Genomic DNA, 26,223 nt, shown 5'->3' with positions numbered 1-26,223 from the left:
GACAAAGACAAAAGCAATTTTATTTTATTTTTTTAATTTTTGCATATTTACTTTTTTGTAGGTTTTGCATTTCTTTTATATTTGTGATCAAATTCAACAATTCTTCAAATATTTAGATTTTTTTTTAAGCTCACATGTTTTTGTAATTTAGCAAATTTTTGAAATTTCAAAGAAAAAAACATTTTTTTTTCAAATGGTTGATTTTGTTTTAATTTTCAAAATTTTCAAATTATTTTTTTAATTTTGGCATTTTTTGTAATTTTCTTTTATTTAATCTTTTACAAATTTATTAAAAATAAAAAAGTAAAACATCACATAAAAATAATTAAATTTGGAATATTTTGAATTATTTTGTATTTTATTTTCTTTTTTAAGTTGTGCAAATTTTTTGATATTCCAAAGAAAAATATTGTTGTTATTTTCAATTTTGTTTTAATTTTTCAACATTTTCAAATTGATCTTTTTTTATTTTTCTCATTTTTTTGATTTTTATTTTTTATTGAATATTGAATAATTATTAATATTTACAAATTTATAAAATTATATAAAAAACTAAAAATTTACATGAAAATTCTTTTTTTTGAATTTTTTAAAATAATTCTTTAATTATTATTTTTTTTAAGTTTTGCAAATTTTTAAAATAACATATTTTTTTGGCAAATTTATTTTAAATAAAACCTTAGACATCACAATTTCAGAAAAAAACTTCTAGTTCAGATTATGTATTGAGTTTTTAACACTGCATAGCCTTTACCATGAAGATAGAGTAGATCTTGTGGCTTCTGAATGAGCTGAAGCTAAATGGCTCCTCTGAAATGAAAAGATTCAGACCCCTGATCGAACACTTTGTTTTACTTTGAATTCATTTGTTTGTTTTTCTGCACATAACAGATTTGAAAACAGCAGGCTGTAGAGTTTCAGGTGTCCCTACTACTTTGTAAAATTAGCACCACTGCAAATAATAACAGAAGGGCGTTAAATTTATTCTAAAATATACAAAATCTGATGCACGTTTAACCTTACATATCCTCATCATCTTCAGTGTACTGTAATTCGTGGTGGCGTTGTAGATGTTCTTTGATGCTGGGTAATACGAGCGCGGGTGTGTCCCTGCTGCTCTCACACAGCCCTCATGAGAAAAGCTGCCTCCTTGGATTCTGTTGAAGACTAAATTTTACTTCAAAGTCTCCTTTTAAGCACTTTAGCGCCTCTCCAAACCCAATGAAAAGACGTACACAAATAGCTTCAGCAAAAAAAGGTTTATTTTATTCCTCAGACTTCAGTGTTAAGGTAAATACAGACAAGCACACAATGTGTTTTATTAATCTATGTGCCCGCATCCTCGGCTGAGTCATCCTTTGATTTTCATTTCTAAAGATGCCGTTTTAAACCCCGTGCTTTTGTAGCAGACAGAGGCATCTGCTGCCTGGATTTATACGCAGACTAAACTCTGATCTTAAGCAGATTTACTGAGGAGTAATACCCAGGTATACAGACACATGTCAGCAACAATACATCTGAAATCAGGCGTGTTGACGGCGGCTGTGGAGGGGACTGATGATGGGCTTCAGTACTTCTGCTGGCCTGGAGGTGTGAAAAGATTATCCCACACCTCCACCTTCATGACGGCCTTACCCAGGGGCCCCATGGTGGCCTTGATATCCAGGTAGTTACCCACGTAGTTAATGCCCGAGCCCGTGGCCTCCTCCCTGACGAAGCCGTGCTCTTTCTGCTTCTTCTCGTAGTACATTTCTTTGAACAGAGCCTCGTCGCACTCGCGGCCCTTCTTGTACAGACCCACTGCAAACCAATTCTTGTACAGGTTGTAGTCCCAGGGGACGGAGAACATCATGGCCACAGACTCGATGAAGTCGTTCCGAGACTTCTCCAGGAGGTCGTAGGCCAGGACGCCGATACTTCCTGTGGCTTTGCCACCAGACTTAGTGAAAGTGCATACCTCGGTCTTTAGGGGGCGCACTGTGGGCTGAGGACAGTTATACGTCTCCCCGTTGTCGAGATACACCCTGAAGAGACAGATGCATCACACAATTTGTTCATCAAAGGTATGAAAGGAGGCTGTCAGAGCGAGTTTCTGGAGCAGTCGGGGTTACCTGGGGTTGATGAGGCAGTAGTTGTTGGTCAGATTTGAGATCTCGATGGTTACACTTCTCTTGCTGTCCACATTAGCTGCAACAGCTTCGGCCGACTCTGTCATGTTGGAATGTCTCTGAGATCTGCCGGAGAAACAAAGAGCTGTGAGTGAAAACACACCGAGTATCTCTCTGCTCTGACGCGTAGATTCATCCTCCTGACCCCTGCTCTGCTGACACGCTCTATTGACTTTACATTGACCTTCAGAAAGGCACGTCGACTGGAGCCGGGTATGAATGATGCATTTCAGAGACTAATGAGATCTCCGAACAGTTGTGAACAATCAGAGAGTGTCTGCAGACTGTCTGAGGCTCATTAGGGGTGCACCTCTTCAATTACAGCACTAAGAAGCATGCAGTAATGAAGTTAGAGTGAAAACACTGGAGAAATGATGAGCACTTTATCAACAGATAGAATATACAAATCAAACAAATGTGCCATCAGGCTTCAGAAAGCATCTAGAAATGACTTTTATCTTAGAGTTTGGAGATAATGAGCTCATAACTCCTGAATTATTCCATTAAAGTCTTTAAAATAAATGCTCAAAGCGTCTTACCTTCTGAGAACCTCTGTCAGCGCTCCGAGTCCCAAAGTGGCAAAAGTTAGGAGGCAGAAGGGAGGTGCCCGATGTTTTTGTTTTTTGGATGCATGCCATCGTCGAGGAAAAACCGCCCACTTGCAACACGACCCCGGTACACCGCACCGCACTGCACACACCCTCTCCAAACACACATTTATCACCAACACAAGAGGACGATGAGAGCAAATATTCCAGTTTCCCTCCGTAGGATGAAATTGCCACACCCAGTCTGTGGAAAATTTCAGTCAGATCCCAAAGTGTTTGGAAGAAAAGGATCACTCACTCACTCCACACACTCCTACAGGATTTTTTTGGTTTGAGTGGAGATGACTGGGAGTCATCGTGTTTGCAGTGTTGTGCAACAGAGAAAAACTGCAGAACAAGTTAAGACAGGAGCAGTCTGAGGAGTCTTTGCACCATAAACTTGATGCAGGATGTACTCATGATCATTTCTCCCTGATCGTGACACAAAAGAAAGTCTGAACCTGAGGATTTCTAACTTTTCTGAAGGTTAAAACCCAAAGATATGGGGAACATTTGACCCTTTAATGACAGAGGAAGTAGAGTCTTCATCCTTTCTTGGATATTGCTCTGGGATTATTATTTTTTTCTATAGAGTAAAACATACATAAGATTGGACAATGCATACACTAAAACTACAAAAGTATAATAAAATAAAAAATATAACTGAAAAAACGAACACCATAAAAAAAAGTATAGAATACACAGTTTCCCAAGCACTAAAGATGTATATTTATATATTGATATATGTAAGTGTATATGTATATAAACATATATGAGTATGTATTTATGAATGTAAGTATGTATGTGTTTATTCACACACACACACACACACACACACAAACTTGCACGCACATCAACATATACATAATTTCAAAATATATACACACACAAACACAGACTTGTAGACAAACTTACATTCATACTTACATACATCCATTCACAACACACGTGCACACATATACTTACACTTTAATAGAAATACATATACATACACACACACACACATTTATCCCCATATATATATAGACTTGGATATAGATATCAATATTAATATATATAGACACATATAGTTGTATGTTTATATATAAATTTATATACATATATATATATATATATATATATATATATATATATATATATATATATATATATATATATATATATATATATATATATATATATATACATACATACACACACACACACACATACTTGGACATAGACATCTTTCTTAATATATATAGACACATATACATATATTAATATAGTTAGTATGTTTATATATATATATGTATAATTATATATGTCTGTCTGTATGTATGTATATATATATATATATATATATATATATATATATATATATATATATATATATATATATATATATATATATATATAGATATATATATATATATAGATATAGATATAGATATAGATATATATATATATATACATACATACATATATATATATATATATATATATATATATATATATATATATATATATATATATATATATATATATATATATATATATATATAAATATATATATATATGATGTTAGCTGACATATATAATGTATAATTCAGATAGATAGATAGATAGATAGATAGATAGATAGATAGATAGATAGATAGATAGATGGATAGATGGATAGATGGATGGATAGATATGTCCTGTCTACCTTCAGTCAGAGAGCAAGTTGCTCATTATCAATTTTTCAATGAATTTTCTCTGAATCCATTTTTTAAATGTTACAGTTTCTTTGCTTTCCAATGACTAAGAATTTCCCTGCAGCCTGTGCTCAAAGCATGTCTGCTTTTATTCCGCCTCCTTTGTTGACATCTTAATCCCCTCTGTCATCACTCCCAGTATACAAAGAGCTGGGCATTTCTGTAGCTCTTTATCAAGTCTTATATTCACCAATTTTTATAAATTTCCCCCCAAAACTGACCACCATCTCACATTGGTAAAACAGATGTTATTAGGTTCCTCTTTTTTTCACTTCTCCAACATTAACTGAATCCCTCAGCTTTATTTTTTTTTCTTGGATATCTCCCATTCCAGACCGCACACAGAAACTACATGCTTCAGAGCAAGATGCAGAGACCCACAGCCAGCGAAGAACAATATTGTCATCATGGTGATTAAAAAAACATCTATGCAGATATTCCATCTGTTGCTACTCATTAGAATTGGATGGATCGAGCTGAGAGATTAAAAAATGATTACTGTTCATCAGTAATAATGAAAGCACACTGAGGGGAAAAAAAGCACACAAAGCAACAAGCTTTGGGTTTGGGTGTTTTATTACCATAATAAGAAAAAAAGGGGGTTTGAATACACACAAGGCCAAGAGATAAACTAATGGAGAATCAATGAGCTGGCTGTCAGGTATTGATATCTTTCAGCGCCGCGAAGTACAGATGACAGACAAATCAGTCTTCAGTTTGAGTCTCAGAATGAAAAGACACAACAGAAATCAAATCAGATGGAGTTTATTTGTTTTATTAGGCACCAAAGACGCCAAAAAACATACAAAAAGGTAGAAGATTCTGTAAAACTAAGGACCCATTTTGTTGTACAGCTCCACTTTCACGATGGCTCGCCCGATGCTGGACATCGTAGCTCTCACGTCAGCGTACGTTCCCCGATACATGATGCCACAGCCGGATTTATCAGAGCGGGTGAAGTTGCTGAGATCTTTCCCGTCATACATCTGATCGTACAGGGCTTTGTCGCAGGCACGGGACTGCTCCATGATGCCCACGGCCAGGCGGTTCTTGTACAGGTTGTGGTCGAAGGGCACGGAGAACATGATGGCCATGCGGTCGGAGCAAACCCTGCTCTGCATATGGAAGAGGTCGTAGGTGAGAAGGCCGACGGCGCCGGTGGCCGTGTTGTCGTCCTTGATGAAGGTGCACACTTCGCACATGGAGGGCCGGACGGTGGGCTGAGGGGGGTGATGGGAGAAGCCACTGGACATGTACACCCTGCAGAGACAAACAGAGAGGTGTCCTCAGACAGAAGGAGAGTGGAGGAAGTTTAGCAGAGACTGGTTGTTTGTGAGAGTCTGGCTTTCCAGGGTGCCTGAAACACCTTATGCTGATGGATGGAGTGTGACTGTACAAGTACTGCTGCGGACTTCTAAGCAACAGTGTACCTGCATACCATGTGCAATGAGGCGGTGTGTGTCACCACATGATGGATAGGCGCTGGATGTTCTCTGCGAGTGATGTCACACATGAAAACCAGCCATCCAGGATACGCTGTGTCCCGCTGCTACTTGATAAATTCAGGAGCGTGGTGAAACTCCCAATGGGAACGGGTCATTTTCACTTATTTGGTTGTTTTTTATTCAGGAGTAACTTTTATAATCCATCAGGCCAGATTACTGTAAATAATTCACATTGTGTTACTCCTTATTTTACTCAATGTTGGGTTAATGAAGATTTTCTGATCACTCACTGTGTGCATGGAGTGGGTGGTCATAATGTGGTTAATCTTTAAGTTTCATTTTCATTTCACCAGGATTCGTATGATGTTGGTGAGTGGCTTTGTGAGTATTTTTGTGTTTTAAGAAAGGATTTATGTTACACAGATGATTGTTGACTAATTTAAGTTATTTTTTTTTTCTTGCTAATGTTGCACATGCTGTTCTCACAAGCTGATTCTTTTACGATTGTTGGGGTGCCGATTTTATTTAAATTGCGATTCTTCAATATTTACGATTTGTGCAATTTTTAATTTGCTTTTTCAACACCAGACGATGTCTACAGACTGGATCAGGAGCCATATTTCCCATAAAATGCACATCACATGAGTCAGAGAGAAACATTTCGCCCCCTGCTGGAGAAAAGTGGTAACTTTTTTTACAACCCAGTTTATACAGAAAGACTGAAATGAAAGAATTTGAATTGAAAAAATAAAATAAAAATTGACATGAAACCCTTTTTTTTATATATTTGTTAACAAAAAAATCTTGATATATCGATTTCCCATTTTTTTTCTCCCACCCCTAGAGTTTTTGGAGGTATAGTTTAGTAAAATCTGGACTCTGATTTTTAAGATATTTAATAATAAAGCAGGAAAACCTCTTTGAATAACACACTTTTCTGTTTTGTAAAAGTTTGTGTTAGTTTTGGCGCCCCCTGTGGACAAATTAATATCTCCCATCTCTTCTTGTTCTTGTCTTGCGTACGTCAAAGGATTGCGACACAGTAAACAGTTTTAGGACAGATTTTGAGCCTGGTTTGCTTCCCCGATAATAAGGATACACTGCAAAAAATGGAAATCTTATCAAGTTCAACCTATCAGTCCAGAAAAATGTCTTATTTCAAGTTATTTAAAAACAAAAATGAGGTCTGAATTGTTTGTAACAAGTAAAAAAAATCTGCCAATGGAACAAGAAAAATTTGTTATAACTAGAATATTGTCTTCATCCAAAAAACTTCTTTCTTAATCCACTGAAAAATATTTTTTACTCGTAACAGCAAGTCAGACCTCGTTTTGTCTTTTCATAACTTTAACCTCTTAAGACCTGAGCTTTTGTCTGGTGTGCATTTTTTTATTTACCTTGCCACTTGAGATAACTGAGACGTAATATGTATGCTAACTAAACTTTGTCTTTGTACAGAATTTTTTTGTGTTATGAGTTTTCTAATGGCTGTTTGTTAGTAGTGTTATTGTACTTAAATACGTTGTTGTTGTTTTCACTAAAATGGGTGTAATGTTGTGATTTCACCAGAAGATGATGTGGTCAGTGTCCCTAAATGTGGCTAAGAGGTCAAAGTTTTATAAAGCTAAGCATCATGGGTCTGGGAGGCAGAAATGTAATGTCCACATATGTGGACGCAGGGTCTTTAGAGGTTAAAAAGACATTTTTCTGGACTGGTGAGGTAAATGTGGCTCATATTAAGTCTAAAAAGACATTTTAACTGAAATAAGACAAAAATAATTAATAAGATTTCATCTTTTTACAGTGTAGACAGCTAAAAATTTCCTCATAGAGGCAAAAACAGTTTTATTTCCAAGTTTTAAAATCTTAACTTTTCATGGGATTCATTGACGCATAATAAAGTCCCATTATATTCGTAACTATTATATTTGTTAGACTGGAGCTTTGTTACTTTTTCTTCTTTTTCTTCTTTTTATCGTGAGATTTTGTGGGAAATCTTGTGGAAACTTTCTGATGTTTAATGTTACCAAGATGCTGATTTGGAGATGTTATCCTGTGCTGCAGTCTCCGAGCACTTTAAGGAATTGCATCCAGACGTTTTGTAATGAATACTTCTCCATGAGTCATACCAAACCTAAGCACACACACGATAAACTGCAGCAACTAATCCTCTAAAAACAGCGTTCTTGATAAATATGAGACTTATAAAAACTTATATAATGGTGTAAGAAACATATTCATTCACTCAGACTCACTTGGGGTTGATGAGACAGTAGTTGCTGTTGATGTTGGTGATCTCAACGGTGCAGTTCCTGTTGGTGGTGAGAGTGGCTGACACAGCCTCTGCTGTTTCTGGCATCTTGGCTGAAAGAGGCACAAGAAAGAAAACTCAGAGCGGAGAAAACAGGAAACAAACAGATTGAAAACAGATGAAAGAAAAGATCTGGAAGTTTTTTAACAAATTAAAGCACTTAGAAAGTAATACAGGACAAGTGAGATGTGATCACACTGAAGTTGTGATCGTGTAAGAAGTTGAAGTAATTGTGCTCACCTTTTGGAGCGGTGTTAGACAGAAGTGTCAGGTTCGGTTTTCTCGGCTCCTGCAGAGGTGAAGAGTGTGTCTCCTTTGTGTGATTCCTCCTCTGCAGAGCTTGTTCCAACACAAGCGCTCAAACGGGCGTGTCCGCTGGGAACTGGGAACACAACATCCCTCATGGAAAATCCTGCCGCAGAAGTTTAGGAGTACCCAGACCTCTTCATTCCTGACCGCCACGGATTAAACACAGCAAAAACTGAAATACTACCAAGTGTTTTTGTCTTATTTTGAGGAGAAACTGTCTTTTGATACTTGATATGAGCCACATTTAAGTGATCAGTCCAGAGAAATGTCTTGTTTTAAGTGATTTAAAGACAAAAATGAGGTCTGGATCAGTTTTTGCACAGAAGAAGTCAAAGTATTCGAAGGCTTCCACCTCCAAAAAGTCTCACTTCACGGGTGTTACTTTATGTAAAAACTGTTGTAAAATGTGATCATAACTTTCCTCTGTCTGTGCTTCACACACAGACCCTTTGGGACACGTCGTGTGCTGGCTTGCTCAGAATGAAACTACAACCTGTCGTTCCAGGTGATAGCGACAGATCCCTGTGGGAATCACGCCACATCCGTCGTAAATAACAAACACACCGACTGTAATATCACAAATTCTCACACCGCCTGCTCTGCTCCTGCTCCTCTCATATCGGAGAGTCTCATAAAAACATTAAATTATGTAACAGGAAGCTCCTCTGCTGTGTTATATTTATCCATCAGATAATAGGCTCCCAGGATCTTCCTAATTAAGCACGTTTTGGGAACTTGGTGTGTTTCGGGGTGTGTTTGTTTCTGCACCAACCCAATTGGAGTGGTGTAGCGGCAGCTGTTCTCGTCCATACGTCAGACGCCTGGTATTGATTTAAATCCTTCAACTCCAACGCTTGAAGTCACCAGATGGCACCAAACATGCATTTGCAAAAATAAATTTACACTACACAGACTTTGTCAGTGTGTGTTTGCTTTCAGATGGTTATCCAGTGTCCATGGCAGAGAGTCTCTGACAAACATTTCACATTCAGCCTGCGCTTCATTAAAGGGCGAGGCTGCTCAAAATAACATCCAGATTCAGGAAGCGGTGAATTAAAACTCATCAGGAAGTGTTTAAATGAATCAATCCACTCCTCAGTCATGACTTATGTTTGTTTGAAGAATCATTTCTGCTGCCGGAGATGGAAAAAACGACTGACAGAGCAGTGATTTTCAACTTTAATTAAAGGATTTAAAATCACTTGATTTATGTCAGAGCTGCTCTGTAAAGATACAAGCAGGTCTGTTAAATTTAATCACACTGTCAGAGTATCTTTACACTTCCTTTAAACACTTCCTGCGAAGCAAAGAGACAGGAAGTGTCAGTAACCCTGCTCAGACGTCGCTGAGGTGTTAGAAGTCGTGACAAAGATTAATCTGCTCAAAGATGAAACCTCATCCTGCTGTTTCTGCTCACACAGGGGTGTCACTTTCATGTCGTTTGGCGGCCCCTGGTGGACAGGTGTGAAACTGCAGCGCCTCAGAATGAAGCTCTGCATTGGTAAACATCAAAATGAGTCGCACGACAGTTTGAGATGCAGAGCTGCAGAAAGGGGAGCAGCTGTTGCCATGACGATGTCATTAAATCATTCAAAAACAATTTTGACGGCATGAAATAATACGTGTTGAAATATGAGACTGTCGCCGGCTTTCTGTTCTGGTTTATGATATTTATCCTCACATCAGGCACAATCGTCAGATATTTCCATGATTGATCGACACGGAGGGAAACGCGTCGAGCGGGACAGGACGGCGGCTTCCTGCTCTCCTTCTTATCAGGGGAGTCTGATTTTTCCCTAAACGCAGCTGAAAGGTGGCTCTAAGAGGATCAGGGTTTGGATTTGTGGTCTGGTTCTTGCACTTTAAGCAGATTTTTTGCAGGACTAAAGATTTTAAGTTTCACACATTTGAAGAAAAAGACTCTAAGGATGGGTATTGATAAGATTTTATTGGTACCAATGACTTTATCGCTTATCAATTCAATTCCCCTTTCTGAAATTTTCTCTGTACAAAAAGTAGCTTTACAGGTCAACTGTGTCAACAACATTTAATTCAGTATATAAGTTGTTAAATGTAAAAGTAGTCACTGTATCCGGATATCTCTGGACTTCAATAAAAAAAATAACTGTACTATTGACTGAAGTGGGCCATCTAGTGTCTAAAAGTGGTTATAGCATAATACTAAGCTGTTTGGAACCCTGCTGTAGTTATAAAGCCAACCACGAGAAGAAAAAAGCCAACAAGAAAAGCCAACTTTTCTTTAATTTCTCTGTGAGTATTTCTGTGAGTATTATATATCAATGGAACTTCCTGTATACGTTAGCATCAAGCTAGCTCTATTTTGTTTATATCGTTTTTGGTAAACAAGAAAAATTTATACCATGTTGAATGTATCAAATAAGAATCTCCTGTGAGCAAATTATGTAAATTTCTCTAAAACTTTAAGCATGTTAACACATTTAGTATGATTTTACATTGTCCCAAATTTTAAAATAAATGCCAACATTTATTTTTTTTAAGTAATTTACTGTGTGACTCTCATGGTAACATCACACAATCACGCTAACAAACCGACAAACATTGATGTGGTTGCGGCTGGGTTTGTTGCAGTGGCTCTGTGTTCTTTGTCCGTTTCTTGTAATTTTTTTCGTCTCTTCTTTTGTACTCTTTGTATTTATAGTGGTTTATTACTTTTTATGGCTCATTTTCGGTCGTGGACACCAAACTGGTTTTGTCTTCAGTGATATTTTTACTACTTTCCTCCTGTGTTTGTCTGGAGATCCTACATGTAACCATGGCTGCATTGTTTACATGTGAAATCAGCTGTTAGCAGCCCATAGCATGTCAATGCTAACTGGTGCTAGGCCAGATGTTTCCCCACAAGGTGAGGAGGATGTGCTGGTTCTCAGGTGTGAACTAAGGAGTGACGACATGGACTTGTCCTTCCATCCATCGCTATCGGGAACGTAAGATCTATCTTTAATAAGATGGATGAGCTAGCCGTGCTAACCCAGCAACAGAGTGAATACAAGAGGGCAGAGTAGCATCACGCTATTCACAGACGCTTCACCTGCTGTGAGCAGACAGGATCCAGGAGACAGAGACTGAACAGACTGCTGAAGAAGCTCAGTCCTGGACCCTGTGGAGGTGGAGGCTGGCTGACTGGACAATGATGGACAAGCTGTCAGCATCTATTTTCTTATGGAGCTTTTTACACTTTCTATACACTTTCTTACTTTTGTTTTCTTGATTGTTGCTGTGACTCCTACTGAATTTCCCCTCAGGGACAAAAATAAAGTGTTTTGCTGTTTTTTTTGTGAAGTTGGTCTTAAAAAGTCTTAAAGTCTTGAGTTTAACCTGCTTTAAGCTGTAGGAACCCTGATTTGTATGTGTGACAGTGTGTGTGTGTTTGTATGCCCCCCCTGCGCTCATGTCCATTATCAGACACGCGTTTAAGCCTTGTCATCCAAAGCTCGATGTCTGATTTTGTGTTGACCTTTTCCCAGAATCCCCCTTTTTGCCACCAAATTGTGATATCGACATAATGGCGCTCTGCTGCGTCGAATTGGCCACTTAGGACGCGTGGAAATAACCCTGATGGCGAATTGCTCCTCTGGCTCCAGCTTAAGCAGATGTGGCTGATTAATTTCAGATTGAAGTGACGGCGGTGTTCGAATCGTCTGCGGAAAACATTTCACAGACAGAGGATTCAGAACGAAAGAAACGAGACGTCAGCAGATACTTTGAGCAGCTCTAATGCAATCATTAACATCTCTTTATTTCCTATATCTCTTATGAAACTCTATGTTCCTGGAGCTGGAGATCCTATCATGGGTATAAACACTCTTCTTTAAACATCACATCGCTCCTGAGGATTCGTGGGCTCAGAGATCCTGATGAATCCCCTCAGACATCAAAGTGGTCTTGAAAGGTAAAGGTTCCCAAACGTGGGTTAATGGGCGGGGGGAGGTGTGAGGAGATTATGCAAACTTCACTGTGATTAATTTTGGCCTGAGACATATCTGCGCTGATGGTAGCCGTGAGAGGAGCATATTGATTGATTGCTGCAGGGGGCGCGAGGTTCTGCACATTTACTTTTTGATGAATAGGCTGTCAGGGCCACGAACAACCAAATGTGGCTCCGTAAATGAATGTTTAAGCGATTATGGTATAAGTGTAAATATTACACATCCATTAAGGAGGATTACATTCGGTGCCACTTGGACGAGGGGTGGAGGGAAGAGGGGGATAAAAGGGACGAGGCTGCAGAGCATCCCGCAGCAGCAGCAGCAGAAGCAGAGAAGGTGCACGGAGAGAAATGTGCTTTTAATCTGCATGTATAATGTTTTAGAATCCCAAATAGGAAAGTCCTTGACATTAATCTGTGTGAGTGTCTGTGCAAGCAAGCGTGCAAGTGTGTGTGTGTTTGTGTTGTCCTGGTGTGTGTTTTTAAGAGGGCAAGGACTGGAGACGGGAGCTTTAAGTTGACAGAGCATGCCAGTGCATCCAGCCGCTCAAATTACCACACGATAAAATGCATCCGGGGTGTTGCACTAGAGGTGAGAGTGGGAATAAACGCCTGCTTCAGAGATGATTTGTGCTCAGTGTGGATTAATTCTCCCACCTAAGAAAAATCAATAGCGCTGTGTGCAATAGGAATACATTTGTGTCACCTCTCAGGGACAAAGGAGCGAAAACAGAGCTCAGACAAAGCACATCACTCGCAGATAAAAACCCAGCCGAGGACTAAACTGGGCTAAAGAGCTGGTGCTGGGAGAATCCGGTAATTAAGACCTCCTTCTCTCTGTTTCTCCTCTTCCCACATCTCAATGTAAATTTCCTCTCCAGGACCACTTGTGTAATCTTTAACTTTTGAAGCTTCAGCATTTGATCCTTTTAAAATATGCAGATTTATTCACCATATTCATCATTTATACTTCAAGTCAGCCCTCGCCGTCTCACTTTCGCCACAATCTGACCCTCCGAGTAGCACAAGGACGGTTTTTCTTGATTTGAAATTGTTTGCGAGCACTTTTTGGAACATGAACATAAACGCCTGTAAACACAAGTTTCACACAGGAAAATTAACATCCTGAGCGACACGGAGAGATTATCATTTCAAACACGAGCAGAAATACCACTGGGACGGACAAACGCAGGGTTTTTTTTCTCGCAACAGCATGTCAAAAGTCTGCCGTGAAAACAAATCTGTTCCCCTCATTGTGAGCTTACTCTGCCACAATCCTGCTAATTAAGAAATGTGAATACGTAATGTTTTTGTCCCCTAACAGCTTGCTTTGTTTTCCAAAAATCAACTTGACTTTTACCCTTTGTGGCCACTCTTTTTTTCAAAGACATTTTGGGACAGTATCTGAGTCATGCAAACGTGCTGTGCTGCAGAGTTTGCCGTGCATTTCCATATTCCCCCGACAGAACGTCCTCATCCTCGCATTGACTCGACGATAAACACCGGGGGCCTCTGTTTGCTTCGGATCTTCTGAAGGGGAGACGGACGGGAGATCAATAAGCTCACAACCCTTCATCCCATCTGTAGGCATTGGCTTTTCTTCTGTTAAACACCACCCACCCCCTCTACACCCTGACCCCACCCCCCCTCCTACACTGCAAAACATCACTGACTTAAATTTAAAAAAAAAAAAGGAAGCGAACCCAACTACCTCAAAATGTTGTTAACCCTCATTTTAGAAAACAAGAAAAAGTAATTAACAAGCTTTCAAAAAATAGATTGATCAAAATAACATGTGGTTCTATATAATGGTAACTCAAACTGGAGGTGGGCGTATCGATCCAAATATCGATAATATCAATACCAACGTTGGTATCCATATCAAATGATACCAGTGTAAAAAGACTGATACTCTAGTTTTACTTTTTCTCCTGCATGCACCTGGGCCTATTTAAATTTACCTTAAAGGGATAACTTTTTGTGCTTTATTTTCTTAAGAAAAGAATTCCCGCAAAACAAAGTTTTGGGAAAATTTGTTTTGTTACTGTTCTTTTGTTTCTGAACCTAAATGTTTATCATGACACTTGAGTATTTTTTGTAGCCACCATTAAACTTTGCCCAAATCTGTCCTAGATTTTGACAACATAATCAGAAGAAGAAATCGGAAGAACACCTTAAGGTCATAAGTTTGATGATACATCAACCTTTGAAATATTATCAAGTATTGGTACAAGTATCAGTATCAGTATGGATATCGGTATCAGTATCAGTATGGATATCAGTATCAGTATTGGTATCGGTATTGGAATCAGTATCAGTATCGGTATCAGTATCTGTATCTGTATCTGTATCAGTGTCGGTATCGGTATTGGTATCAGTATCATTATCAGTATCTGTATCTGTATCAATATCGGGATCAGCATTAGCATCAGTATCAGTATCAGTCTCTGTATCAGTATCAGTATTGGTATCAGTATCAGTATTGGTATCGATAGTGGGATCAGTATCTGTATCTGTATCATTATCAGTATCTGTATTAGTATCAGCAGCGGTATTGGTATCAGTATAGGTGTCAATATGGGGATCAGAATCTGCATCAGTATCCGTATTGGTATCGCTATTAGTATCTGTATCGGTACAAGTATCTGTATCAGTATCATTATCAGTATTAGTATCAGTATCTGTATCAGTATCGGTGTCTGTGTCAGTATCAGTATCTGTATCAGCAGCGGTACCGGTATCAGTAGCTGTATCAGTATTGTATCAGTATCGTATCAGCATCAGTATCGGTATCAGTATATGTTTAGGTATCGGCGATACCGACCCTGTATTCACTTGGTATAGGATTGATACCGAAATTCCCAGTATCGCCAAACTCTAACTCAATATGGTCAAACTAACCTAAAGTTTCCAAACTTTATAATGAAATATGCTCTGTCACCAAACTTAAAAACTGTCTTTTATATTTTAAGAAAACGGTCTTAGCAAAGCAATTTTCTGTGACAGCGTTTCTTCGTGAGTAAAGAGGGAACCCAGTGGATATTAGATCCTGCTGCACTCCAAATGGCATGGACCAATTGTCTGTGGCCCACATGGCAACGTTTCACCTGAAAACGCTAAAACGCAGTGGAAAAAAACGTTGTTTACCTGGAAATGCAGATGGGCTGAAAACGCTGTAGTGAGCATGCCAGGCCTGTAGGTGGCGCTTTAACTGTCTTGTCCAGAAGCAGCTTTTGGTAGATCTCCACTGAAGTAGAGTAGAGCCGATCATCTGGTGTGTTGGTGAATGCTAAGAGCAGAAGTGGAGCAACAGATGCACATTGTGTTAAAGACAGTCACAGATTCAGCAGATTGAGCAGCACAAGCAAAACATGGTAGACCACGACGATCGCAACAACAGGACTGTTGGACTGAAAACGCCGGCTTACTGTTTACACAGCAATGGCGTTGGCAGCGTTTCAGAAAAAATCCACTCTGGAGGCCGTTTTCACAAGGGTACATTTTAGGTCGACTGAGACGCTGTTTTCGTGTAAACAGGAGGCAACAAAACTTTTGCATTTTACCCTAAAACCGTTGTCGTGTTAGCAGCCCGTGTGCTTTACAGCATGGACTGGCTGTCCATTGACTGTACATAGGGTGGACACCGTGGCTCCATCATTTACCATTGAACTGTTTTAAAGCTAAAATACCCCGTCACAGGCGCCGCCATTAGCCATAGTCTGTGCAGTAGAGACTTTGAGAGAATCTGAGTGAAGCCAGGTGACTAAAACAATTTATATTTTTCTTGTGAGAGTCTAATCTCTTCTTGGCGGCAGCTGTCAATCATAATTAAACCTTACGTAAAACCTCATTTTTAATCTTTTATAATTAATGAAAACGAAACTTCTCTGAAAAAAGAGGACCTGAATGCAAGGCAGCCAAATAATATCTTCAGATCAACACTACAAATAGACGTGAGAAACATTTCTACCAGGTGTATTAATTTTTCAAAGTTTGACCACAGCCCATCTGGAATGACTGGGGAGATGGAGTTTTTGACCTATACTGCAGCCAGCCACCAGGGGGAGCAGTTTTTGTAGCGACCTTACTTCGAGCAAGATGATGTCCATTTTTTTACACATTTTTCATCACATTTACTAAATTCATAAAGCAAATTTAAATGATTTCACAGCTTTCAGATTAAATGTTGAACAGATTTCAGTGAGTAGTGTGACCTCAGTTGTATTTACTCAAAAAAGTATGTAAAGAGGGCTTACTCGTTATAGTTAAGTCAGTGTAAAATTAAGTTTTTTGAGGCAAGTTTCCGTAATTTTTTTGAGTAAGGTCAACTTCTTATGTTTTTCAGTGCACCTTAACTCGTCACTCCGTCATCACATCCTCCAACAGCTCTCTTGCTGCCTTGCACTCACACACCCTTGCTCCCCCTCTGCTTTATAAGAAATATAATCCCATTGATCCGAAACCCGATGGGAAGCGCTGATCTGTAAACAGACGAGGGCTCAATAAGAGCTGGTCCTTTGGAGAGGAGACGGAGGAGTGGAAGGTGTTGGGCTGATGTGAGAGGAGAGGAGCCGGGTGGAGGAGGTGGTGGAGGTGGTGGTGGGAGCATGAGTATCTGTGAGTCTTGGCATCATTTATCAGTTTTATTGCTTTCTTGTCTTATTGCGGGCTGCCGTGGCCCCTCACCCGGCCCTCCTGCTCCCTGTAAACCTTGCCCTTGTCCCTGCTGCAGCCTCACTTTGATAAAATTTGGCTCTGCCGCAGCAATTAAAAGTGAACAGATGAAAGGTGTGACATTTTGCTTTTGACTGACGATTAATTCAGAGTGACAGGCCGGACAGATGCATCCAGGCATGGGTATGGATTTATTTTTTCCCCTTATGTTCCCACACCGCTTCCCCGCTGTCTTATTTCTGCATCTCCCTGAGGTGACGGGGCCTCGCTGTGAGGCGGTGAGCAACATCCCGGCTCACCCTAAATCATTACGTGACAGTTTAAAAGGGCACAGAGCAATGGATGGCTTTTTTTCTCTTTGTCCAGGCTTTTTTCTCCTGCTTTAACCCTTTCCTTTGTGTCTTTGATGAAGCGAGCGGGTCTATCTGTACTTACACTCCCGGTGTGTCAAGGTCGTTTGTTACTGAGGGAGTGAGGCGCTGCTGCTCCACGCCGTGGACGTTGATTTGTGAGAGGTATAAAATGTGGATTGTTTGGGGCTGTTTCATCCTCACAAGTCAGAGATTTCATTTTCTGTGTCCAACAATAACAGATTAACCTCTTCAATCCTGAGCAGCGTGTGTGTGTGTGTGTGTGTGTAATCTCCAGCTGTGGCTTTCTGTGGTCCGTCTAATGAGCCCAACCATCTTCAGAGGAAGTCTTCAGAGTATCATCACGTGGCCGGAGCCATAAGCTGCAACATTTCAGAGTTATCTTTGAATGACAGGGAGAAGATTGACCTCAGAGTGAGTCACACCTTGAAAATTAAAATTCCTCACACATCTCACTGCATGCTAACTCTGCCATAACGCTGAATAAATTCCAAAATTGCTCTAAAGCTTTTTGGCTTTTTTTCAACCATGACTCAAAAACGAAGACGTCACAGCCTCAGGTTGAAGGTAGACACAGAAACAGCTCGGTATTTAAAACTCTGAGGGAGAAATGCCAGCCGCAAACACTGACGTCTGAGCATCCAGCAAACCAACATGTCCCCGAGGTCAAAGGCTCATTTTCATCCACGACCTGCAGAGACAGCAGTTCATTTTTAAAGGTGACACCGGTACAACCCGGCTCTTTCTTCTGCTTCTTCTTCTTTGGTCCTCCACTCCTCGAAAATGTCACAAACACTCCAAACACGCTGTAAACACTGAGAGCAGCCAGACTCATTCTCCTCTAAAAATGGGGTCAGCGGCGGTCTAAGGTGCACGCTGTGCACACATGGAGGGATGTTATTTTCAGTTTGACACCTGACCTGACTCACTGAGAGCAGGAGGAAGCTTCTGGATCCACAATTAAAAAGAGATGTAACGATCTATCCCTCGTCTTCAGGGTATCTGCAGGTTTCAGCAAGTCAAACTAAAGACGTTTAAGACTTTTTAAGACTTTTTAATGCCAGCTTGGAGGAAATTTAAGGCTGAAAACACAGTGAATAAAGGTATTGGTCATAATAAAGCATATAAAAAAAAACTCTGTAAACTACATAAAACTTTAAAAAGTTAAGTATAAAAAGCCAATAAAGCCAGGGGGTCTGTGGGAATGTTTCCTAGAGGAAAAATCTAGCTAATGTAAAACTAAACTGAAGCTTTTGAGATCAGGTTATGATAAATGAAGACTTTGTTTTAGGACAGTGGAATAAGAAACCTCCTCTATTCTTGACCTTGAGAAGCCTAAAGTAGTAACAACACAGACAGACTCTGTAACACAAGGGTTTCCAACCAGTGAACCAAAGAGCCGCGAAAATTACCGTTAACATAAAAAAATGGTGTGGAAATTGAAATCAGTACAGTTCCAGTTTTCAAAGCAAGATTTACTGTGTTTGTAAGTGTTTAAATTTGTATTTGGAGCCGTTTCAAAGACAAATTTCTGTTTTTAATGCAGAAGAGACAAAGTTCAATCCATCTATCTGTCTATCTATCTAGATCACAGACTATCAAGTGTATAAAACTCAATTCATTGTTAAATTCTGGTGAATAATAATCTAAATCATAACTTTATTTGAATAAATGTAATTGTCAGTGAAATGTCTTTGTGTTTGATTTTAAATAAATTTGCAAAATTAAATAAAAAAAATAATAGCAAAAAAATTCTGCAATTTTTGAGATTCAAAAGATTTGCCAACAGTTTTACAAATTTCACAAAACATTTAAATTCCACTACTTTTCAAGGATTAAAAAAGTAAATTATAAAAATTTGCAAAAAAAAAAAAGAAAAAAAGAAAAACAAGGGGGATGAAAGAGAAAAAAAGAAAGAAAAAAAGAAAAGAAAGGGGGGAAAAGAAAAAAGAAAAAGAAGAGAAAAAAGAAAAGAGAAAAAGAAGAAAAAAGAAAAAAAAGAGAAAAAAAGAAAAAAGAGAAAAAAGAAAAAAAGGAAAAAAAGAAAGAAAAATGAAAAAAGAAAAAAGAAGAAAAGAGAGAAAAAAGAAAAAATGAAAAAAAGAAAAAAGAAAGAAAAAGGAAATAAGAAAAAAGAAGAAAAAAGAAAAAAAAGAAAAAAAAACAAAAAAAGGAAAAAGGGAAAAAAAAGAAGAAAAAAAAGTCCACAGCCTACCTGAGTATTGTTGCTGACCATGTCCATCCCTTTATGAGCACAGTGTACCCATCTTCTGATGGCTACTTCCAGCAGGATAACGCTCCATGTCATAAAGCTGGAATCATCTCAGACTGCTTTCTTCAACATGACAATGAGTTCCCTGTACTCAAATGTCCTCCACAGTCCCCAGATCTCAATCCAATAGAGCACCTTTGGGATGTGGTGGAACGGGAGATTCTCATCATGGTTGTTCAGACCACAAATCTGCAGCAACTGTGTGAAGCTATCATGTCAATATGGAGCAAACTCTCTGAGGAAGGTTTCCAGTACGTGGCCGGTAAGTGTATACTGCAGCCTACATATGCTGGTCTTAACGCACAAAGAAAGTAGATGCATGCATGAGAGAAGACAAATCACATGTGGCAACCCATCCATCAAACACCCAGACCACTGATCCCCCAGTGTTCCCAGTCAGCAGAAACCAGATCCACACTGCCCTACTTTTTTAAAGGACAACAGAAATTCACTTTCATTTGAGAAGATTAAAAAAAAGAAAACAACAACAGAGACCTTTTGATGCTGTAAATGTTAAAAAATGTAGATTTGTCCAATAAGCGCTGGCAACAAGCAAACCTGACTCATCAGACAAATGTGCTGCTTCTATTCTGGCACAATGAGACGACAAACGATGGTGTCATGTGAGACGATTATGGAGCATGTTTGCTTTGATAATGACAGTTTGAGCATCAGTTAAAGCAGACAAACATCAATTCATCAGATTTTCTCTCAGATCAGTGCTTTTATTGTTGTTGTGAAATGTTTTTGGGTGACGTGTTGGTGTCTGTACCTTTCTTTTGGACTCTACCTCTGTGTGTTTGGACTCTGAGGTTTATTCAGCGAGCAGCCGCTGCATTGACACATTTATTTTATCCAAAATATGCACGACAGGAACTCGATCAAGCAAGCGCAGGAAGGCCTTTTACGACCATCATCATTCCAGCGAGCTGCAGGAGCAGACTTGTGTAAAATTGAGCCTGGATTTACAATCGATATCTCAGAAAATCAATCCAGTAAATACATTTTAATTCTCTACAGTCGTTCGAAGAGGAAAGGATCTCTTGATGATTCACATTTGGCTTTGTTGCAGGATTTTGTCTCCTCTCTTCCAACCATCTCTCTGCTCCTGCTTTGAATCTGTGTGTGTGTGTGTGTGTGTGTGTGGCAGAAACACACCTGTTCCCACTCAGCTCATCAACCTGACGGTAAAAGCCTGGTCTCCTCTCCACCACGCTGCCAGATAATTCTCTCTTGTTCGGTGAAGCTTTGCACATTTGTAGTGTTTAAGCCGACACTTTTTTGAGTTTTTGGGCTTACCTGTGTGTGTGTCTATGTGTGTGTTTTTTTCCTCCATGTGCTCAGGTTTATCAGCATGCTTTTCTGCTTTTACTTGTCTAGTGTGTTTCCGCTTCTTTCATCCTCTCTGGTGACTGTTGTGTGAGCCAGACGGCGCTCTGCCGGCTCTTTTACTTCCAATAAACTCGTTTTTCTGTTTTGGTTCTGCTTAGGCGTCCAAAACCTGACACTCGACATGTTTGCAAATTCCCTTTCCACAACTGGAAAACAAATAAATATGTTCCTTCAAATATGCTGTGAGGAAGATCTGTTTTAATGTGACTGCAGCACCCCCTACTGGCCGGGAGTCTCATGCACACTGTCGTAAAGACGTGACTTTTAACCAGGCGGGTTTGCTTTAGGGATTGGAACTGAATTAGATACTTTACTGATACTGATGCATGTCAAATTAAAAGGCACCATGTTTTGGTTCCTAAACACATCCTTGTGACTGAGGGATTGGGAAAGAATTTGATTTTCCATGCTGGACATAAACACAACATTGCAAGTCTATACATAAAGAAATAAATGTTTTAAATTGAAAAACTTAAAAAACGAATTAACATTTTTTTACCACAGAAACACACAAAAGTACCGTAAATAGGTACCATAGAGCAGTGGTCCCCACCCCCCGGGCCGTGGACTGGTACCGGTCCCTGGGCCAATTGTTACTGCACATAAAAAAAATACTCAACTTACAATATTTCAGTTTGATTCATTATCTAATTCTGAATGATTTTTTATTTTGAAAAATGACCGGTTCCTCTCCGTCATACCCGTCTATAGCCGCGTTTCCACCAAGCAGACCGGTTCGGTTTGTCTCAGTACAGCGCGCATTTTGTGGTGTTTCCACTGACTTATCCCGGGACAGATTCCCAAAAATCGAGACAAGCCGTCCCACTTTTTGGGACTCTTTCATATGGGTGCCAGACTGAACCGATCTGCTCTCAGAAGGTGGAGCTACAACACTGCAGACCGTTGATTGGTCAAAAGAATCGTCACTTTCTGTGCGACAGCGGCTGCATTTCTCCTGGCAGCTCACAGACTTCTCTGAAACAAAGCTTGATTGTTCTTTGTATCAAAGAGCTACATGCCAATCACAGAGAGGATGAAATGCTGCATGTCTTCATCGTTGCTCTTTGTTTACTGTGTCACATTTTTCTTCTTCGTTGGATTTATTTGCGGGGTAAACTGTGTCGCGCTGCTACTGCATCGCTACGCTATTGTTAAACAGCTGCAGCTTTCAGCATCCAGCTTACACACTGCCTACCACAAGAGGGCACAGTTTGCTGTGGAAACGCAAACAGGATCAGGCTTAACTTTACCAAAAACGTGCCAAACTGTACTGAACCGAACCGGACTGCTTGGTGGAAACGCGGCTTATGACTGATTCTTGATGCCAAACTCCCCAAGCTAGCAAAATTGACAAAACATCTTTGGGAAGTTTCTTTTGGCAGGGTAAAAGAGCCAGTGAGGAGACAGAAGAATAGGTAGTTTGTGAAAATATTGTCTGACGTTAAACTGGTCCGAGACGCAAAAAAGGTATCTTTTTAAGTACCCTATAATTTGAAATGTGAAAGGTACCCATCACTAGTTTGTTTTGGAGCTAATGTTTTTGTTCAAGTTTGTTTGAAATGTGACAACAAACAAATGTTGTAAGTTTGTACCTTACAACAGTACCAGGCTAAATGTAGTGCTGCTAGCATCCTGGTTTTACAACGCATCTGTAGGCTAATGTGACAACAAGCTAACTGTCAGTTAAAACAGTAGTTTAGTAGCCGTCCATAAGTAGTGCTATCGGCATCAGTCCTATGAGACATGTCTGTAATGTGTATCGTTGATGAATCCTGGTTATGTCCTGCCAGTCATCGACCAATCAGAGCTAACGTAACCTCACTCTTCATTTTATTGATAGACTCTCAAGTTTGAACAGACCACTGCAGAATAACTGCTGACTGTGGGTTGGAGGCAACATTAGCACAAACAGATTAAAGCTATGGTGTACGATTTGGAAGCTTTGTACATCTTAATAACACCGTTTATAGGGCTGTTATGGTCCTATGGTCCAATCTACACAATATAAAGACCAAAAAGAACAAAAAAAATCCATTCAGTATATAAGCTGCATACTAGTTGACCAATCCGAACCACTCATGGTATGCGCAGTTTGGATTAGTACATGAGTCTATCCAATACCCTGTCTCCCTCGCTTCACACCATCATGCCCATGGTCCCTCCTCCTCCTTCCCCACTACCCCTCTCACGTCAGCTAGCTGCTCAGCTACTGAGGTGTCATGGAGCCAGAGAAGACTGAAACCAGGAAGCTGTTACTGTTACCCTCCATAGGGAAGGGAAGAAAACGAAAAAGAGACACGCCGAGAAAGGTTGTGAGGAGGCGAAGAAGGGCCACACGAGCTGGGGGGCGGGATCTTGGAACATGACGGGGAGGGGTGAGTGAGGCTGCGTTTTTCAAATGTGTCTCATTAGCCAAACTGGGTTTCAGATCGTAGACCATAGCTTTAACCTTTTTAGCCTTTAGCTCGTGCTCTATCTCTCTCCTGCTTATCTATCTTCTGCTCTTCTGTCCTTTTTCCGACTGACAGTTAGGAAGTTAGAAATCGTTTTCATCAGAGAAAAACACAGATCTCTCTTCTCTCTACTAAACTTCATCAGCTGGCGTGGCGTTGTCATGGAGACTTTGATGTGCTAAGGAAGCTAAGAAGTAGCATTTTGGAATTACCTGATGCTTATAATCTCATTTTAAAGTCTGGATTAGGATCAGGCAGATATCTAGAAGGGAAACTTTTCTCCTCACAGGAACTAAAACCAAAATAGAAAGTTAATTAACTCTAAATCTGACAGACTATTCCTTCAAGCTTGATCTCTCTGATAGAGTAATCACCTTCTTAGTCAACAACAAATGACTGTAACTGCAGAGAGAGACCCCAGAGTCAGTTAGCAAGGAGACAGATGGCTGAGACAGAAACATCTGAATGAGGAAATATTCACACAGATTAATTAGAGTTTTGAACCAGACACGTGTAATTCTTAAGTTTTTAACAAACTGGCTCAGACTGATTAATTTTGCTCGAGACAGAACTAAAAAGCTGGACTGGTGAACGCTCTGGATCTGCTAGAATAATTTCAATACGTTAAAAACACCGGAAACATCTACTGTTTTCTTTTTGTCAAAGCTTCTGTTGATCCATGTGCCTGTTTATCCAAACGATCACAGAGGACTTCTAATTAGAAAGCAGAGGTATCTTGGATGAACTGTTTGCAGCATCACTTTAACTGAGAATTCACACCCAAACGTTTCACCGTCTTTAGTCGAACAGTTTGTGCTTCTGCCGCAGAACAAAAGTGTTGAGCAGAGAACATGAGGATATCCCTCAGAGGTAACCTCGGTACAAACGCCCGAGGCGAGAAAATAAATATGCGTTGCCTTTTTATTCGCTAACTGTTTGATTCCTTTGATTGTTTTGTGTTCCACTACACCTCCCTGCAGGCTCCTGAGCTTTAACTGAAGGACTTTGAAGCTGCTGGCTTTACTTAATTGTTTTGTTCACTCCAGAAAAATCATTACGTGTGTGTGTGTGTGCGAATGTGTGTTTGCGAGTGTGCACAACAGGCGATCCTTTCAGCCATGAGAACCTGGGGAATAATCTGAGATTGATCCACAGACATCCAAAAGAACTCCCGGGTTGTTTTGGCACCTGTGCAGATGGCAGACCTTAAAATATCAGTTTGCACACAGAGGTGAGAGCTCAAGAAAGTGAAGCAGCAGGCTCCATAATAAAACTCACACACCGACATGCTGTCAGCAGAGCGAGAAAAATGTTCTGCCCAGGTCCTGCAGACGTGTCGCCTCAGATGCTATAGGTTTATATATAGCAATGTTCTGGAGAAAAACAACTTTATCTCCCTGATAGAAATCATACACCTCAGATTATTACTGTAAGGTCAGCGTTGTTGTCGTTGTTGTTCAGATACTTCAGAAAATTTGATAAAGAATTTCTGCTGCGACGATGACTCCTCTAACTTTAGATCCAGCATCCTGAGCGGCCTTAGAGCACGCTCTGTCCATGCGTTGTGTTAAAGAGACCAAGAAAAGATTTATGAACACAGCTGCTCTGTGCAATAATACACAAGGAGACACACAGAGGTGTGCTCCGTAAACTAATAACCCAAAGACCTGCTCTGAAGGAAAGTGTGGACGACGTAATGTTTAACCCAACATGTCCTGTAGCAGGAATTCCTCACCAACGAGGAAACATGGTGTTTTCTCTGTGACTCTGTTTGTGATGACATCAAGAGATTATTTCAGACGTGTTAAGAAGATTAGTTGAGTATTTCCCCATTTACTTCAAAACATAAGTATGTTGGTTTGAAACAGTCTCTTGATCTGATGCTGGGCTTTATAACATGGGTGTTTATGGGACTTCATTGGCTTTTGAAGTCAGCCTCAAGTGGATACATGAGGAACTGCAGGATGTAGCATGAAGTCAAATTTCAAGGTTTTTAAGAAATAAGAAAAAAAAAAACAATTTTTTAAATATTTATATTTTGGTTTCTATTAATAAATAAATAAATAAATAAATAAATAAATAAATAAATAAATAAATAAATAAATAGTTACTAGGAATGGGTGTTTAGGCTGATACCATTCTTATTTCAAGGTACAAGGTACCTGGGATGGCTGCCGATACCAGCAGCAGATAATCAAGGAAAAAAAAATTGTATGTTCAGTAAGTCGTCCTCACCAGTAGATGGCGCTACATTGTCACAATTTGACACCATGACAAATGTGTGTCAGGTCTGGTTCAGACACTATAAATGAACAGTTAACAGTTAAACTGTATTACTTTTTACTTCAGTTTAAAAAAATAAAAAAAATAAAAAAAAAATATAAAAAAATAAAAAAAATGAATAAATAAAAAGCCAAACTATATATAACTATATATATATAACTATATATATATATATATATAACTATTTTATTTTAAAATTTTGTTTATTTGTTAAAAATTATTATTATTATTTCTATTATTATTTCTAATAATCAT

General features: G+C 39.3%; 2 protein-coding genes across 2 annotated transcripts; both read right to left on the bottom strand.

Annotated features, from left to right (window-relative positions):
- Positions 1-1,290: 1,290 nt before the first annotated feature.
- apnl (actinoporin-like protein) lies at positions 1,291-2,899 on the bottom strand. The gene is made up of 3 exons (XM_074697128.1): positions 2,708-2,899; positions 2,112-2,234; positions 1,291-2,024 (listed from the first exon to the last, which is right to left on the bottom strand). Exons 2-3 carry the CDS (start codon positions 2,213-2,215, stop codon positions 1,568-1,570), a joined length of 561 nt encoding a protein of 186 aa, XP_074553229.1. The 5' UTR covers positions 2,216-2,234; positions 2,708-2,899; the 3' UTR covers positions 1,291-1,567.
- A 2,165-nt stretch (positions 2,900-5,064) lies between these two features.
- Positions 5,065-8,694, bottom strand: LOC141809051 (uncharacterized). Its single transcript, XM_074695863.1, has 3 exons — positions 8,488-8,694; positions 8,192-8,300; positions 5,065-5,751 (listed from the first exon to the last, which is right to left on the bottom strand). The coding sequence occupies exons 2-3, from the start codon at positions 8,293-8,295 to the stop codon at positions 5,322-5,324; spliced, it is 534 nt and encodes a 177-aa protein (XP_074551964.1). The 5' UTR covers positions 8,296-8,300; positions 8,488-8,694; the 3' UTR covers positions 5,065-5,321.
- Positions 8,695-26,223: the final 17,529 nt, after the last annotated feature.

Source organism: Halichoeres trimaculatus, unplaced genomic scaffold (genome assembly GCF_033239565.1).
Source record: "Halichoeres trimaculatus isolate MK-OKI-2021-1 unplaced genomic scaffold, fHalTri1.1 fHalTri1_scaffold_20, whole genome shotgun sequence".
NCBI lineage: Eukaryota > Metazoa > Chordata > Actinopteri > Labriformes > Labridae > Halichoeres > Halichoeres trimaculatus.
The sequence above is the reverse complement of the archived record's forward strand: the minus strand, read 5'-3'. Positions and strand labels throughout refer to the sequence as shown.